The following is a 19,470-nucleotide window of genomic DNA, read 5'->3' as shown; positions in this document are numbered from 1 at the left end:
AGTGTTACAAAACTGAACTATGTAAAGAATTTCATTTATATGGAGTTCAAAAACTAGCAAAATGGTGATAGAAGTCAGAGGAGTGTTTCTTTCTGGGGAAGGGATATCAACAGAGAAGGAGCAGGAAGGAAACTTCTTGAAGAGTGGAAATGGTCTTACCTTGGTTTTGGAGGTGACTATCTGGGTGCATACACATGTAAAAATTCATGAAGCTATCCACTAAAGATTTGTGCATTTTACCCTGAGTAATTTATGTTTCCCAAAATGCTACTTTCTAAATGAATTGCTATATAATTTATTGCGTCACTTCAGTACTGTGGGAGAACCAATGAATTGTAGGTATTGGCTTTTTTTTTCTTTATCACTGAACAAAACTCAGCGACATTTCCCATCCGTGGCTAGTCCGTGGCTAACCGCTCCAAAGACATACTCTGGAGAGAATGTCAGCTTTGAGGGTACTGATCTCCATCAATGTTATAGTGTCTGGTAAGCATGATTTTTCAGAAAAAAGTAAAGATATTTTCAGTGGTGACAAGGAGGCCCTTGATCCATTTATAAAATGTTTTATAATTTGTCCTAGCAGCAGTGATAAATTTGTTTATTATCCAGCAAACCTTCTGATTTTCTTATGTCAATGGTGCACTGACTAGTTGTCTGGCTGAGTCCAGGGTAATAAGGGGGCCCTGGAATGGAGTGAAACTGAACTTGTGTGACAAGGAAAAAGGTAGTGTTTCCTCCAGTATTTTGGTTTATATTTTTCTTGTCTCTTGGAATTCTTATATCTTGGACCTTATGTGTATTGATGTGTGACTATTGTTTTTCCTTTGATATTTCTAATATTTTTAGCTCACAGGCTAAGAAAGAAACCCTAAATTTCTACTTGGGGTTTTTAAATTTTAAAATAGAGGCAAAAAGTATATGGGGAAAATTTGTTTCAGAAAACAAGGATCAGAGAACATAAGAATATAGTAATGATTATCTATTCAAAGTCTCTGATTTCAACCTCACACCAGAACAAATGGAATGTTATCCCAAAGCATGAACAGTAGAACGAATGAGTGGAGGAGCTAAAATTAGAGCAGACTCAGGCAGGTGGAAACAAAACCTTGAATCCATCCTGTCTTTCCTTATAATCATCCCAAAGAAATTCTAAAACATTCTGAGCAACACTGGCTTCCACATTTCCATATATGTCTGGTAAAGGGAGAGGAGAACCAGTTCTTAAGAGAAAGAAAGATGGGAAACAAGGGCCATAAAAAGTTGAAAGAAATTGGGAAGAAGGTAGAAAGGTAGAAGAAGGTAGAAAAATTTGGGAAGAACTCAGAAGACAGTGAATAGCAGATTTGACTCATGAAAGCACTAGAGAATTATTTAGATGTGGCAGGAAACAGATGGCAACAAAAAGATGTAATTGAAAAGAGTAATTAAACCTGTTTATGTAATTGATTCCATTACATATTTGAAGGGGAAAAACTGTAAGATTGCAATATGTATTTGATAAAATTAAATATCCACTTAGTATAAAAAGGTTTTGTTTTGTTTTGTTTTGCTTTTTGTGTTTTAAGACTTAATTTTTTTCAGTGCAGTTTTAAGTTTACAGCAAAATTGAGAGGAAGGGGCAGAGATTTCCCATATACCTCACCTCCTAACCCCACCTAAGCACAGCTTCTATTTCATTATCAACATCCCCTCCAGAGTGTTACATTTGTTACAAGTGATGAACCTACCCTGACACATAATCATCTCCCCAAGGCCATAGTTTACATAGGGTTCATTCTCAGTCTTGTGCATTCTGTAAGTTTGAACAAAAGTACAATGGCCTGTATCCATTACTATAGTATCATACAGAGTAGTTTCACTGCCCTAAAAGTCCTCTGTGTTCCCTGTATTTATCCTCCCTCCCCTCTAAACCGTGGCTTTTTCTAAACCTCTAAACTGCTCATCTTTTTAGAGTCTCCACAGTTTCTGCCTTTTTCTGAATATTTTATAGTTGGAATTATATGGTATGTAGCCTTTTCATAGGCTTTTTTTCACTTAGCAATAGGTATTTCAGTTTCCTCTTTGTCTTTTCATGGCTCTATAGGTCATTCTTTTTAGCACTGAACAATATTCCGTTGTCTGCATGCATCCCCATTTATTCAGCCATTTACCTACTGAAGGGCATCTTGGTTGCTTCCAAGAGTTGGCAATTCTGAGTAAAGTTGTTATTTTCTGACTTTCATATTTCCTTCTCCCTGAAGAACTTTTAACATTTCTTACAAGGCAGTTCCCCTGAAAACAATTTCCCTCAATTTTTGTTTGTTTGAGAAAGTCTTTTATGTATCCTTCACTTGTGAAGGGTAACTTTGTAGGATACATAGTTCTAGGGTGGTGGGTTGTTATTCTATTAACATTTTAAATATTTTACTTCGTTCTTTTTTTCCCTTGCATGGCTTCTTAGGAGAAGTTGTATATAATTCTCATCTTTGTTTCTCTATAAGATGTTTTATTTCTCTGGCATTTTTCAGAACTTTTTATCTTTGATTTTTCTATAGTTTTCATATGATATGCCAGGTCTAGGGTTTTTTCTTTGGCATTTTTCTTGCTTGGTGCTCTCCAAGTTTCCTAGATCTTTGGTTTGGTATGGAGTGAACTTGGGGAAATTCTCAGTCATTGTTTCAAAAATTTCCTCTGTTCTTTTCTCTCATCCTCCTCTTCTGATTTTTCCATTACACGTGTTTTACACATTTTGGGAGTTGTCCCACAGTCCTTTGATACTCTGTTCTGTTTTTTTTTTAAGTGTTTGTTTTCTTTGTTTTTCAGTTTTGGAGGTTTCTATTGATATATTCTCTAGCTTAGATAATCTTTCTTCAGCTATATCCAGCCTATTAATAAGGTCATCAAGGCCTTCCTCATTTCTGTTATAGTGTTTTTGATTTGATTTTGTCAATTTTGCCTCCTGTATTTTGAAGCTCTTACTAGGTATACAAGCATATCTTGTTTCATTGTGTGTCACTTTATTGTACTTTGCATATATTGTGGTTTCTACTAATTGAAGGTTTGTGGCAAGTGTGCATCGAGTAACTCTATCAGCATCTGCTCACTTTGCGTCTCTGTGTCACATTGTGGTAATTCTTGAAATATTTGAAGCTTTGTGATTACATTATATTTGTTGTGGTGATCTGTGATCAGCGATCTCTGATCTTACTACGCAATTGTTTTGCGGTGTCACTATGTCACTGCATGAGATGGTGAATGTAAGTGGAACGTGTGTGTGTGTGTGTGTGTGTGTGTTGGCTATTTCCCCATCTCCATCTCCCTCTCTTCAGACCTCCCTTTTTCCTGAGACACAACAATATTGAATTTAAGCCAATTAATCACCTCCCAATGGCCGCTAAGTACTCAAGTGAAAGGAGGAGTTGCATATTTCTCACTTGAAATCAAAACTTAGAAATGATTCATAAGCTTAGCGAGGAAGGCATGTTGAAAGCTGAAGCAGGTCAAAAGCTAGGCCTCTTGTACCCCCAGTTAGCCAGGTTATGAATGTGAAGGAAAGTTCCTGAAGGAAACGAAAGTGCTACTCTAGTGAACACACTAATGATAAGGAAGTGAAACAGCCTTATTGCTGATAAGGAGAAAGTTTCAGTGATCTAGAAAGAAGACCAACACAGCTACAACATTTCCTGAAGTCAAAGCCTAGTGCAGAGCAAGGCCCTAACGCTCCTTGATTCTATGGAGGCTGAAGGAGGTGAGGAAGCTGTGAAAGAAAAGTTGGAAGCTAGCAGAGGTTGGTTCATGAGGTTTAAGGAAAGAAACTGTCTTCATAGTAAAAATGTGAAGTGAGGGGGAGGAGTCAAGATGGAGGAAAAGTAGGGGGATCAGAATTTCCCTCCTCCCTCAAACACAGCAGTATTGAGGTCAGAACACTTGGAATACCCAGGAAATCAATCTGTGGAGTGGCAGAAGGATTTCCACAGGTGGAAAGAGACAGCTTGGTGTGACAGAGGTATGTATTTGCAAATTGGGAGAGTTAAACTGTCAGTGTAGGCATGGAGGGGAGGAGAGCCCTTCTATGCAGAGACAAAAGGAAGTGAAGAGACGCTATAGAACTGTGGGATTGTATTTAGACAAGGGAAAAACCTCTCCGGACCACGGATGAGGAACAAAAAATACAGAGAGAGCCAGTTTCTAGTTTGCAAACAGCCTTAGGAGTAACTATTGGGGTTTTCATGGTTGCACGACTTTCTCTGGACTGAAGCCTGCTGTGTGCATGCACCTGCTGCGGGGGGGAGCCAGCCCCGGGCTTGGTGACTATCTTGGGGGTGCACTGGGAGAGAAGACTCCCCTTCCTTGGAGTACTGTGGGAAGAGGGCTTATTGCCACCCCTTCAGATGCCAGCCAAAGGCCTTTTATCGGCAGTTCTGGGTCCATGTGGTGCAGGACGCTTTACAACCTTGGATTTTGGATCCCAGAGGAATGCCTAGGAGGCCCAGGAGATTGTGAAGCAGAACAGGCCACCAGTGCCGCTCTGTGAGAGGTGCCTGAACAGTATGGTTCGAGACACCTGTCTGGGGAGGAGAGATTGGGGTGTCACCATTTTCTCTCCAACACCAACTGGGTGGGGCATCAAGGAACAGGACAGTGGGCCTAAGTGGAGGTGGGATCTGTCTACATCAAATCCCACCCCTCCATGCCTGGTAACTGCTTATCTACTGGGATGGAACTGACACTGAGTGAACCAGAGGGACTGTCCTCCAGACCAGCACAGCCACCGGTCCCAGGCACCAACAGACAACTGTCCCGTGGTTTTGTATGTTAGTCTGGCTTTTAAAAGTTGTTTTTTTTCTTTTATTATTTTTTTCTCTTTTCTTTACTTCTCTTTTCCCTTCTTTCTCCTTCTATGCCCCCCCCCCTTTTTTCTTTTCCTCTTTCCTTTGGGATCAGGCTCATAGTTCCTGATTTGATTTTTGGTCTATTCTTACTATATGTATATGTATATGTATATGTATATGTATATGTATATATGTATATGCATATGTATATGTATATATATATGTATATGTATATATGTATATGTATATATATATATATTTACTATACTCTACTTACTATACTGTACTATATACTATACTTACTATGTTTCCCTTTCTTTGTTCTGGTTGTTTGTTTAGTCAGGCATTTTCACTCTATTCTTTTTATACTTATTCTGTATCTCCTTCGTTATTTTCCTCTCTCTTTCTCTCCGGATTAAGCCTTATTAAACCTTAAGTTTGATTCTCTGCCTGGTCTTTTATCTGCCTCCCGCCTCATTTCTCTCTTTGTATGGGATAAGTCTTCCCCCCCCCCCCCCACATTTTTCCTTTTTTCCAGGGTTATTTCAATGAACAAATCAAAGCACATCTGGTGGAAGGTCTAATCCACTACTATGAGCAGTGAGATAAAGCAAGCAAATATGCAATAACAGAGTACACACAACACACTCCAAAAACACTTCCTGAAGTGTCAGATTTGGGACAGTGTATGGCCTCTTTCTAATATAGTACTGCTTGCAGATGTAGGACACATAACAAACTATAAAAGCATGTAAAAGACAGAAACCAGCCAAAGTGATGAAATGGAAGAAATCTCCTCAAAGGAAATTCCAGGAAGAAATGACAGCCAGAGAATTGCTCAAAACAGATATAAACAATATATCCAAACAATAATTTAGAATAATAGTCATAAGACTAAGAGCTGGGCTTGAAAAAAGCATAGAAGACACCAGAGAATCTATTGCTGCAGAGATCAGGGACTGAGAAATAGTTATGATGAATTAAGAAACGTTGTAAATGAGATGTAAAATAAACTAGATAGAGTGATAGCAAGGATGGGAGAAGCAGAGGAGAGAATAGGTGAAATGGAAGATAAAATTATGGAAAAAAATGAATCTGAGAAAAGGAGAGAAAGGACATTACTTGATTACGAGGGGAGAATTAGAGACCTAAGTGATTTAATGAGATGAAACAATATCTGTTGCATAAGAATTCCAGAAGAAGAAGACAGAGAGAGGGGAAGAATGTTTATTTGAACAAATTATGGCTAAGAACTTCCCTAATCTGGGGAAGGATGCAAACATCAAACTCCAGGAGTCACAGATAACTCCGTTCAAAATCAACCCAAACACGTCAACATCATGACATACCATAGTAAAACTGGCAAAATAGAAAGATAAAGAGAGAGTTCTGAAAGCATCTAGGGACAAATGGGCCTTAACCTACAAGGGTAGATACAAAAGGGTAATAACTGCACTGAATTTATGCACTGAATTTATGCACTGAATTTATGCACTGAAACTTGGCAGGCCAGAAGGGAGTGGCAGGAAATGTTCAATATGCTACATAGGAAAAATATGCAGCCAAGAATCCTTTATCCAGCAAGGCTGTCATTCGAAATAGACGGATAGATAGTCTTTCCCAGACAAATAAAAACTGAAGGAGTTTATGACCACAAAATCAGCTTTGCAGGAGATTGTACGGAGGACTCTGTGAGTGGAAAGCAACAAAGACTACAAAGGACCAGGGACATAACCACAAGCATGAGTCCTCAATATAACACAATGAGACTAAATCCATATCTTTCAATAATCACTCCAAATGTAAATGGATTAAATGCCCCAATCAAAAGACAAAGGGTATCAGAATGGATAAAAAACAAGGTCCATTTATATTCTTCCTACAACAGACTCATTTTAGACCTGCGGGCACCTGCAGATTGAAAGTGAGGGGTTGGAGAACCATTTATCATGCTACTGGGTGTCAAGAGAAAGCCAGAGTAGCCATATTTATATCAGACAAACTAGATTTTAAAACAGACTGTACCAAGAGATGAAGAGGGGCATTATATCATAATTATGGGATCCTATCCATCAAGAAGAGCTAACAATTATAAATGTTCATTCCCAAACATGGAAGAATGCAATATATAAATCAGTTAATCACAAACATAAATAAATGTATAGATAACAATAATGTGATTGTAGGGGACTTTAACACTCCACTTACAACAATAGAGAGATCATCTAGGCGGAAAATCAGTAAGGAAACAATGGCTCTGAAGGAAACATTGGACCAGATGGACATAACAGATATATTCAGAATTTTTCATCCAGAGTGCATCCATGTGCATCCAGAGTGCACATGGAACATTCTCCAAAATAGATCACATATTGGGTCACAAAACAGCCCTTAACAAATATAAAAGGATTTATATCATACCATGCATATATTCAGATCACAACGCTATGAAACTTGAAATCATCTAAAAGAAAAAAAATGGAAAGCCTCCAAACACATGGAGGGTAAACAATATTCTACTAAAGAATGAATGGGTCAACCAAGAAATTAAAGAAGGAATTTAAAAATATATGGAAGCAAATGAAAATGAAAACACAACAGCCCAAACCCTTTGGGATGCAGCAAATGCAGTCCTAAGAGAAAAATACATTGCAATCCAGGTCTATCTCAAGAAGCAAGAAAGGTTTCAAATACAGAACCTATCCTCACACCTAAAGGAACTAGAAATACTGCAGCAAAGAAAGCTCAAAACCAGCAGAAGAAGAGAAATGATAAAGATTAGAGCAGAAATAAACAATATAGAATCCAAAAATACAGTAGAAAGTTCAATGAATCTAAGAGCTGGTTTTTTGAAAGAATAAAATTGATAAACCCCTAGCCAGACTTCTCAAAGTGAGAGAGAGAGAGAGAGAGAGAGAGAGAGAGAGAGAGAGAGAAAACCCAAATAGATAAAATCTCAAACGAAAGAGGAGAGATCAAAACCGAAACCACAGAAATAAAAAAATTATTAGTGAATACTATGAAAAGTTATATGAGAACAAACTTCAAAATCTGGAAGAAATGGACCCACACACTACCAAAACTCGAACAGGAAGAAATAGAAAATTTGAACAGACCCATAACCAGAAAAAGTTGAATCAGTTATCAAAACTCTCCCAACAAATAAGAGTCCTGGGTCAGATGGCTTCCCAGGGGAATTATAGAAGCCATTTAAAGCAGAGTTAATATTTATTCTTCTCAAGCTGTTCCAAAAAATATAAATGGAAGGAAAGATTCCAGACTGATTTTATGAAGCCAGCATTACCTTGATTTCCAAATCAAAGACTCCACTAAAAAGGAGAATCACATGCCAATATCCCTGATGAACAGGAATGCAAAAATTCTCAACAAGACACTAGCAAGTTGAGTTCAACAGTATATTAAAAGAATTATTCACCATGATCAAGTGGGATTCATTCCTGGGCTGCAGGGCTGGTTCATTATTCACAAATCAATCAACGTGATACATCATATTAATAGAATAAAGGATAAGAACCATATGATCCTGTCAATAGATGCAGAAAAAGCATTTGACAAAATACAGCATCCTTTCTTTATAAAAGCCCTCAAGAGAGTCAGGAGAGAAGGAACATACCTTAACATCATAAAAGCCATATATGAAAGGCCCACAGGTAATATCAACCTCAATGGGGAAAAACTAAGAGCTCTCCCCCTGAGATCAGGAACACAACAGAAATGTCCACTCTCACCACTGTTGTTTAACATAGTGTTGGAAGTCCTAGCCTCAGCAACCAGACAACAAAATGAAATAAAAATCATCCAAATTGGCAAAGAAGAAGTCAAACCTTCACTTTTGCAGATAATATGATAGTCTACATGAAAAACCTGAAAGACTCCATCAAGAAACTGCTAGAACTGATACATGATATCAGCAGTCACAGGATATAAAATCAGTGCACAGACATCAGTTGCATTTCTATACACCAATAATAAAGCAACAGAAAAAGGTATCAAGGAATCGATCCCATTTACAGCTGCACCAGGAACTATAAAATACATAGAAATAAATCTAGCCTAAAAGGTAAATTATCTGTATGCTGAAAACTATAGAAAGCTTATGAACAAAACTGAAGAAGACACAAAGAAATGGAAAAATCTTCCATACTCATTGATTGGAAGAACAAATATTATTAAAATGTTGATACTACCCAATGCAGTCTACACATTCAATGCAATCTCAATTAAAATAGCACCAGCATTCTTCACAGAGCTATAAAAAACAATCCTAAAATTTATTTGGAACTATAACCAACCCTGAATAGTGAAAGTAATATTGAAAAAGAAAACCAAAGCTGGAGACATCACAGGCCTGGACTTTAGCCTGTACCCCAAAGCTGTAATCATCAAAACAGTATGGTATTGGCACAAAAACAGACACATAGTCCAGTGGAATAGAATAGAGAACCCAGAAATAGACCCACAAATGTATGACAAACTAATCTTTGACAAAGCAGAAAAGAGTATCCAATGGAAAAAAAGTCTCTTTAGCAAATGGCGCTGGGAAAACTGGACAGCAACATGCAGAAGAATGAAACTGGACCACTTTCTTACACCATACACAAAAATAAACTCAAAATGGATGAAAGACCTAAATGTAAGACAGGGAGCCATCAAAATCCTAGAGGAGAAAGCAGGCAAAAACCTCTTTGACCTCAGCCACAGCAATTTCTTACTTGACGTGTCTCTGAAGGCAAAGGAAATAAAAGCAAAAATGAACTACTGGGACCTTATCAAGATAAAAATACTTCTGCACACCAAAGTAAGCAATCAACAAAACTAAAAGGCAACCAACAGAATGGGAGAAGATATTTGCAAATGACATATCGGATAAAGGGTTAGGATCCAAAATCTATAAAGAACTTATCAAACTCCACACCTAAAAAACAAATAATCTCTTAAAGAAACAGGCAGAAGACATGAATAGATACTTTCCAAAGAAGACATCCAGATGGCCAACAGACACATGAAAAGATGCTCAACATCACTTATCACTAGGGAAATACAAATCAAAACCACATTGAGATACCACCTCACACCAGTAGGAGTGACTAAAATTAGTAACTGAGGAAACAATGGATGTTGGTGAGGATGTGGAGAAAGGGGAACCCTTTTGCAATGTTGATGGGAATTAAAATTGGAGCAGACACCCTGGACAACAGTGTGGAGAAATTTTCCTCAGTAATTAAAAATAGAATTATCCTATGACCTAGTAATAGCACTACTAGAAATTTATCCAAAGGTTACAGAAGTGCTGATTTGTAAGGGCCCGTGTACCCCAATGTTTATAGCAGCACTATGAACAATAGTCAAATTATGGAAAGAGCCCAAATGTCCATCAACTGATGAATGGATAAAGAAGATGTGGTTTATATATTCAATGGAATACTACTTCGCAATGAAAACGAATGAAATCATGCCATTTGCGGCAACACGCATGGAACTGGAAGGTATTATGCTGAGTGAAGTAAGTCAGTCAGAAAAAGAGAAATATATGTTTTCACTCATATGTGGAATTTGAAAAACTTAACAGAAGACCACAGGGGAAGGGAAGGCAAAATAAGTTACAAACAGAGAGGGAGGCAAAACATAAGAGACTCTGAAATATAGAGAACAAACTGAGAGTTGATGGGGATTGGGGGCTGGGGGGGCGGGGAAAATGGGTGATGGGCACTGAGGAGGGCATTTGTTGGGATGAGCAATGGGTGTTGTATGTAAGTGATGAATCACTGGAATCTACTCCTGAAGCCAAGAAGACTGCACAGTATATGAGCTAACTTGACAATAAATTATTAAAAAAAAAAAAGTGCAAGCTGAAGAAGCAAATGCTAATGTTGAAGCTTCAGTAAGTTATCCAAGAGATCTAGCTAAGATAATTCATGAAAGTGACTACACTAAAGAATAGATTTTTAACATGACAAAACTGTCTTATATTGGAAGAAGATGTCATTTAGGACTTTCTGATATTCTCCCTTTTTTGTATTCTGTACATTTGTGTTTTTCACTATAGTTTTCCAGGTTGAGTAAGAGAATCAGGTAAGTAGAGAATCAATGAGTAAATTGAATTCTGTTGTATTCTCCTAATCTGCCTACTTACATTCTGGGGAGTCAGGTATAGGGGAAGAACATATTTCTTGTTTTTTTTTTAATTTTCTTTTTATTTCTTTAAACATCCTCAACACATTTATTTTTATACCCTATGTTTCATAATTCTAATATATGAGATTCTGAATCTTATTCTCTCTAGGAATAACAGATGGCAGCTAATGAAAATAATATTATCTGACTTTATGGTTTCTTGAGTCTTCCTGCGTTTTGTAATTTTGAAATGTGAGCTCATAATTGTGTGGCTTTGAGTCTGAAAACTGGTTTGAATACAAAAACCTGGTGAAGTACCATGATTTTCCATTATGGCAAATAACCTGAGTCTTTACTCATCGCTATGGACTGAATGTGTCCTCCAAAACTCCTATGTCAAAACCCAATCTCCAATGGGATGTCATTTGGAGACGGAGGCTTTGGGAAGTAACTTTGTCATGAGGATGGAGTTCTCAGATTAGTACCTTTATAAGAAGAGACCCAAGAGAGCCTGCTTTTTCTTTTTCTCTCTCTCTGCCACTACGTGTGTGAATACAGTGAGAAGACAGCTATCTACAAGTCAGGAAGTGGGTTTTCACTGGACACCATGCCTGCTAGTGCTTTATCTTAGACTTCCACCTTCTAGAACTGCGAGATAAAGTGTTTGTTATTTAAACAACTCTATTTTTTTGTTTTAGGAGGCAACACTGATGTAAGACACTCATTTATCCTTCATCTGGTCATATAGGTCAAACCATACCGTCTTTGGCTTCCCTTTTATTTTACCCCTAAGAACATTAAGATTTATTTAGCTTTTGCCACAAATTCTTCAGATCAGAGCCTCTTGGTTGTCATTATGGCCTTGATACTGTTTATGATTATCTATATTGTCCCTGACTACTAAGTGCTATCAACTTGTCTTGGCATTACAGAATCCTATCACCCTCTCTGTGGCCTGCACCATACTTTCCCACAGATGATGGGAACCTCTGTAAATAGTGTGCATGGATATCAACAGTCACTTGATTCTGCTGGATTGGAAGGAGGCCCACACCCCCAAACACTTCAGGCCACTTCTCTCTTGTAAATAAATAGGAGGGCTTCAGAATTCTGTCTAGTTTTGTGGTATGGAGAGAAGATACAGAATCCTAAGACTTCTACCTCAAGAATGAGCCTGGGGAATGGAGAAGGTGCTTTCTTAGGAAAGGGCTGAGACACATCCCAGAATCTCTAGCTTGGTTGACAGGTGGCTATCTTTTTCTGAAGAAGCCAGTCAGTAAAGACTGGGGGAGGTGATAGCTTCTTCAAGTGTGAAGACACTAGTAATGCAAAACTTTCAAAAAAAATCAAGGAAGGGTGCTTGGGTGGCTGAGTCGGTTGAGCATCTGACTTCGGCTCAGATCATGATCTCATGGTTCATGAGTTCGAGCCCCACATCAGGCTCTGTGCTGACAGCTCGGAGCCTGGAGCCTGCTTCGGATTTTGTGTCTCCCTCTCTCTCTGCCCCTCCCCTGTTCCCTCCCTGTCTCTCTCAGAAAGTAAAATAAACATTAAACAAAATTAAAAAAAATACTTTGACTTGAATGTAAAGACAGGAGGGTGCAGACACTCTGGATCTAAAGTAGGGGTATGCCAAACAGGTAGGAAGTTCAGGTCAAAAATTTATCCTGGAGCAAATCATTCTGAGACTTGCTTGCCTGTCATAATTTATGTTTTTATTGGTAACTGCAATCCAAACATGGCCTAAAGAATGTGAAAAAAAGTGTGATTTTAGGTAGAAGTCAGAAATACTAATGTGTATTCCGCTGATCACCCCATCTTGTCTTTTCAGAATGCATAAATGAAGAAATGAGAACTCTGGTTACACCAAACAATGGATTAAGGCCAAAAATGAGCAAGGACAATGACAGTGCAGGTAATGGTCATCCTTTAATGACAATTCTACCAGACATGAGCTTGATGCTGGCAAAATTTTCATGTTTTAGGATCTTGAATTGTCTTATAGGTATTTATAGACTGTATTGTCTAAAATTGTCTAAATAAATATTTATTTTATTATTTAAGAGTGCTCCTAAATTTTTCATTCTAAAATTATTTCTGTGCTTCTTTAATACAGAATATGCTTTATTAGTCAAGAATGTGATCCCTAAGCGGACCAATGGCATATCAAAAATTTTTTCATTTAATTTTTAAAACATAAGTTATTATGTTTCAAACATGGATTTAAAAAATTAGGTCTTAGCAGATATTAGTAATTTATTTTCTATGTTCCTCACCCAGGTCTACTGTCTCCCAAAGTTGCCATTACAGTTAGTTTCTTATTTTTACTTCAAAATTTTATTTTTTTATATATATTACTTCATCAAAAAATAATTCCAGGCTTTCCAAAATGCATTCCTGGACTTATAAATATACTTTCTAATTTAATTCAATTACTCACTCTCTAGAAAAATTCAGTTTCAGGTCAACTACAGAGTAAAATAAGAAAAATAATTTTATAAACTATAAATCTAAGGGTTGGGGACAATGCATAGATGGTGCCTCCTCCCCAAAATGATAGGTTGAATGGCATCCCTCTTCCCCCAAAGAAATATCCAGTTAGCACCTGTGAGTACGGCTGTATTTGGAAAAAGGGTCTTTGAAGATGTTACTAAGCTAAAGCTCTTGAGATGAGATCACCCTGGATGAGAGTTGGGCCCTAAAGCCATGACAAGAGTCCTCAGAAGGGAAGAGAAAAGACATAGGAAGAAGGCAGTGTGAAGAAGGAGGCAGAGACTGAAATGATACATCTACAAGCCAACAAACACCAAGGATTGCTAGCAGCCCCCGAAAGCTGGAAGAAGCAAGAAAGGATTCTTCCCTAGAGCTGTTGGAAGAAACACAGCTCTGCTGACCCCTTGAATCAGACTTCTGGCTTCCAGAAATATAAGGGGGAACACTTCTATTGTATTATGTGACCACGTTGGTTATTATATGTTAAGGCAGCCTGAAGGGACTAACATAATGAGTAATTAAGTTACTTTTGTACTATAGATATATTTAAAAGAACACAATTCACATTTCTCTCTCTTCACACACACACACACACACACACACACACACACACACACACCACATTGTGAAAGAGTTAAATTGGACCTCTGACATTAAAAATGTGAATTTATAATCTTTTTTTAATGTATATTTATTTTTGAGAGATAGAGAGACAGAGCATGAGGAGGGGGAGGGGCAGAGAGAGAGGCAGACGCATCATCCAAAGCAAGTTCCAGGCTCTGAGCTGTCAGCACAGAGCCTGATGTGGGGCTCGAACTCATGAACTGTGAGATCATGACCTGAGCCGAAGTTGGACACTTAACCGATTGAGCCACCGGGTGCCCTGAAAACTATAACCTTTCTGAACTTCCAGGAAAAATTTGGTTTCAGATAAAGAAATTAAACAAAGAAATCACAGGACTATTCACTGATCAGAAGTTTTACACATTTATTTTGCTACTTTGATGAATACAGAGCTTCAAGGAAGACTGCGTAAGAATGGTTTCTATTTTCAGTGAAGATGTGATACTTGATATGAAATCAGCCTTCTATGGCAGCTAGCTGCCAGTCGAGATAATAAAACTAAAGGATTCATATATCAACAATTAATGAAACCTATAAAGTATTTCCAACATCATAAAAATAATCAGGAATATTTGTGAAAACAAGTATTTTTTCCCTCTTCTGAAAATAATTATTTTGCACACTTAAGAGTACCTTAGAACTTGTGGGTTTTATCTTTGGTATGAGAAGCTTCAGGGGTAATTAACTGGTATTTCTTCTCAGGGCATTCTTTGGAATGAGTAATATTTTGCTCAATTGTAGGAGAATTTGGTATCTGATTCTAGAGGCAGATTTCTCCATGCACCTCCACTCACTGGAATACCTTTATTAACCAGAAGGTCTCTTTCTTTCTTGTTTTTTTTTTTTTTAATTTACTTTAAGTTTTTTATTTATTTTGAGAGAAAGAGGCAGAGAGAGAGATGCAAGGAGGGACAGAGAGCGAGGGAGAAAGAGAATGCCAAGCAGCCTCCACACTGTCAGTGCAGAGCCAGCTGTGGGGCTCAAACTCATGAACTGTGAGATCATGACCTGAGCTGAAATGGAGAGTCAGATGCTCAACTGACTGAGCCACCCAGGCGCCCCAGCAGAGGTCTCTTTCACACTCCAGCCTACTGGGAGATCATTCAACACAATGCTTGAAAACTTCTCTCAAATCAGTTACGAAAACATCACTTAATGCAAGACCAGGCTCTTCTAACAGAATTCCATACGATCCAGACATGGATTTAGTTATATCTGCTAAGAACTAACTTGCTAATATTCCCATACAAGATGGCTAAAATGAGAAGCCACTGAAATGGTAAAAAGTTAACAGTTTGTAGCATGAACATTATGCACTTTATCACTAAAAGTAACAATGTCTACAGGGCATATGAAGTAAAATCCAAAGGATACAAGAAAACCCTTTAAAGGTATCAATCATGACTAAATTCTTTGAACTTTCCATAGACAACAGTCTGTATCTTTAAAATAGGAGCAGTTCTCAGGGCTGTAGAGGCCAAAACGCCCATGAGAGAAATCCCTCATGTACTGAACTAACCTTTGTCTGTCATGGTGGCCTTAATAACCAGACAGTTCCCTTAGCTAGGGATGGGGGGGGTGGGGGGGCGGGCGCTCATTGCAGTTTTCTTATTCCTATTTCTTATTTCTTATTCTTATCAGTCCTATTAGTTGCCCTCAATACTTGTCACACTTCACTTAAGGCAAGAAAAAAGGAAGGAAAGAAGGAAAGGATGTAAAGGAAGGAAAGAATGAATGATGTGAAGGAAGGAAGGCAAGAGGGAAAGAAGGAAAGAGTTACCATTTATGGTAAAAATAAAATGGGAAATTTATTTCATTGAGGGAGAATTTGGAGTTGTCAGTGGAGATTTGGTTTATTTTTTACACATAATGATGGGATAACTTCTAATTTCTTCTTTGTAAAGCTTTTTGTGGAATTAGGTTACAGTTAACTAATTTTCTGTCATGTTGTATGTAAGATGTGGATAAACAGTGCCTTGCACTCCATTTAAGTCCCTAAAATTGGTTTCATTTACTTTTCTCTCAACATTTTCTAGCTTCAACCAACAGTTCACTTATGGACAGACAACAGAGAAGTTTCATACTCCCTATGGAAGGTAATATGTTTTTAATTTTTTTCTAGAGGCCAGAACTAAAGGCAAAAAGTGTTGAACTTCCTTAGAAACACGGTTGATGGTCTGGTCACGGGGCCGTCCTGAGCCCGGTTGAAGAGTATGGTGGTCTGAGTGCTGAGGTGTGAGGGACCCTGAATGACCCCGGGCCTCCTCCCCCCGGGCAGTGCACATTCCGTCTGAGGATTATGGAGCTCTCCCTGTCAGGCACTGTGCTAGGCCATGTGGGGAACAAGGGGACAAACAAGAGTAGCTAGAGCCCCAGAGCGCCCTGAGGGGCTCATTTCGCGGGGGAGCCCAGATGTCAGCACAGATGGCAATTGACAGAGGAGATGAGCACTCACATCAAGTGTGCTGGGAGTGTAGAGGAGAAGGCGAAGCAGCAAGGCTCTGAGAAGGCCTCACGGCAGGTGCAGCGTGTGAAATGGCTCTTAGGGGAAGAGGAGCGTTTTCGTGGACAAAGAGTGGTCTGTAGGCCACCCCAGTCTGCAGGAACGATGTGAGGAAAGACCCAGATATGCAGCGGTGCTTGGTGTTTTCTTTGCAAAGTGTGGGTGCGGCTGAGCGGTGATAAGATGGCAAAGGTAAGTCCATCTGCAAAAGAGGGCTTTCAAAGGCAACATAAGGACATGTAAGTGCTGTCTTCGGGTGGGGAGAGGTCTCTGAGGGGTGTTAGATGGAGGGGATCACACCCGTGTCCCAGAATCCTGGACCTGCTGCAAGGTCAGGTGTGAACCGAAGAGGGGAGAGATTTGAGACAGACACAGATGTCAGAAGACTTCTGCAGGAATCCAGGTGTGTGGTGATGGGGTCGTAATCTAAGATCTGGCAGCGAGGACAGAAAGGAAAAGCCCCAAATCTCATAGGGATTGGTCTGTGTGCAGAAGGGCTGGAGGAGCCTGGAGGAGAGTCATAGACACAGGATGCAGAGAAGCTGGAAGGTGACTGCTGGTTCTGGAGCCAATAGGAGAATCCACCCGCTATCCCGTGAGGTAGGAGGTGAAATCACGGTAGCTTATCACAGGGCTGTGAGGAGATTATATTTGTTAGACAGGTGCCAACCGCACTGAGCGTGGAGGAGTGACTGGTCACTAATAAATTATCACAACAGGTGTGAATAGAGAAAGAGAAGGATTAAGAAAGGGTGACTAACAGGAATCACAGAAGTCCCATCATAGGTGAAGGGGGATTGCTGGAGGGTCCTAGAGCAGAGGAAGGTGAAAGAACAGAGATTGTCCATGGTGCTTGGGATCCTCACCCTGGGAGCCACTTCTCTGGAGACGGTGCCCCTGTTAAAACGCATATGATTATTTAATTTCCTTTAAAAGAATAGAGTGAGATCTTGAGGCTCAATAGCAGGCAAAATATTAAAACCTTAGACTGTTCAGAAGCAGAAGTGCAAACCCCTGAGAACACAAAAGAAAATTCACAACGCGTTCTTCAGCCTTTTCCCTTTCTGGTTTCATCTTCAGCATCCTGCCCTTGAGCACCTGAATGTTCACCCACACCCACCTCTAGCTGCTCTCCAAGCAGCCACCTTCGTGCTCATTCATAACCTTGGCGAAGGTGCATTTTCCCTGTGCATGCGGGTTGCCACTTCAATCATGGATTTAACTGCTCTCTTAGACCTGCTTTCAAATCCTCCCCCTTGCTTCACATAGTTATGGGATTGTGATTTGTTTGCGAAATGCAAGGGGTGAGTCCATCACGCAAGAAGCACGTGACACCAGAAGAGGAGAGGAGAGAATTCAACTGCAGGGTTTAGCACTCACAAGCGCCGTCTGGGTAGCAGCTTTGCCCTCTCACAGCTGGTTTTGCTCATGTGAGAGTGATGAGCTCCCTGCCACTCACCTGAGTCACTGGTGCGTCCCAAGCGATGCCCCCAATCCGCTCTCAGCAAACCCCTCCCAGCCATGGACATATTATTTTGGTGTGTGGGAGAGCCAGAGCTTATATATTGCAGAATACTTGTAGGTTGCAGGGCTTAATTTTTACTTCAAAAGATGGACAGAAGGAGTGAACTTCTCCATTTATTCCTCGTAATTAGGTAGAAAGTCAGACACAATCTGTGAGCTAAGTTCACAGGCGAACTGTTTGGCAGGATACATGTGATTCAAAGGGAAGGAAGGATGGAAGATCTTGTTGATTTTATGACTGTGTGATTCTCCAAATAAAAACAACTCAAAAACTGTGCAGCTTGGTCAACCGGAATGCCATGCTGTTTATAATGAAAGTACCACATGCTTCTTATGTTTGTCTGAATTCCCACCTTTGGGGATAGGCATTTCATTCTGACATTAAGTGATTTATTGTCTCGCACTGAAACGTAGGAGAGAAAATTTTTCTCCTGGCTCAACTTTTCCACTTTTTATCCCGAGAAGCTTGAGTTATTAGAGAAATTTAATAGTCTCTATGGCCGAAATATTAGATATAATGATTTGTCCATTAATTTTATATTGTGTTTTTTGTTTGTTTCATACATATCAAAACTTCTGAATCAAATTTAAGCCCTTAAAAATTTCTTTAATTTTTTTTACGTTTATTTATTTGGAGAGAGAGAGACCAGGGAAGGGGCAGAGAGAGAGGGAAAGAGAATCCCAAACAGGCTCTGTGCTGTCAGTGCAGAGCCTGATGTGGGGTGCAAACTCACAAACTGTGAGCTCTTGACCTGATCTGAAATAGAGTCACTCAGCTGACTGAGCCACCAGGGGCCCCAGGCCTTAAAATATTTCTAACACATATAATAAATATAGATTATCTAAAAACACACAATATAGGAGAAAATGGGTTTATCTTTGGAATACTTTTAATATGTTATATACATTTTGTGCGTAGCAAAATCATGTTCTAGTATACTTTATGGAATATGTTGTAGAAAATTTAACATGGATTTCTTTATCAACCTTTTCTTTCATCATTCGCTTTGTGTGTGTGTTCAGCTAACACTTCCCTGTCTAAACCTGTGGATACAAAGGCTGTGCTCTCTTGCCCTTGGATCACCCAGAAAGCTGTGCTGGTAACGATAAGATGGGAAATAATCCTCAGAGACAAGCCTGCCTGCACCAGAGCCTACAGGAAAGATACAAATGAGACCAGGGCCATAAACTGTAGTGACGAGACAATATCCTGGGACTCCAGACCTGATTGGAATCCCGCCCTTCAAATCGATCGAGTGGCCATCACTCATGATGGATATTACAGGTGTGAAGTGGTCACAACTCATGGGCATTTCTATCATGGATATCACCTGACAGCGTTAGGTAAGGAGCATCGTATATTGTGGGATGTCAGATAAC

At 39.3% G+C, this 19,470-nt stretch overlaps 1 protein-coding gene across 1 annotated transcript; it reads left to right on the top strand.

Annotated features, from left to right (window-relative positions):
• The first annotated feature begins 380 nt into the window (after positions 1-380).
• LOC132677639 (cell surface glycoprotein CD200 receptor 1-like) lies at positions 381-19,469 on the top strand. Its single transcript, XM_081790147.1, has 4 exons — positions 381-486; positions 12,778-12,861; positions 16,100-16,159; positions 19,114-19,469. Exons 1-4 carry the CDS (start codon positions 441-443, stop codon positions 19,467-19,469), a joined length of 546 nt encoding a protein of 181 aa, XP_081646273.1. The 5' UTR covers positions 381-440.
• The last annotated feature ends 1 nt before the right edge of the window (position 19,470 follows it).

This window comes from Panthera onca, chromosome C2 (genome assembly GCF_046562875.1).
Source record: "Panthera onca isolate mPanOnc1 chromosome C2, mPanOnc1 haplotype 2, whole genome shotgun sequence".
NCBI classification, from domain to species: Eukaryota; Metazoa; Chordata; class Mammalia; order Carnivora; family Felidae; genus Panthera; species Panthera onca.
Note: the sequence above shows the minus strand (reverse complement) of the source record. Positions and strands in the feature narration are given on the sequence as shown.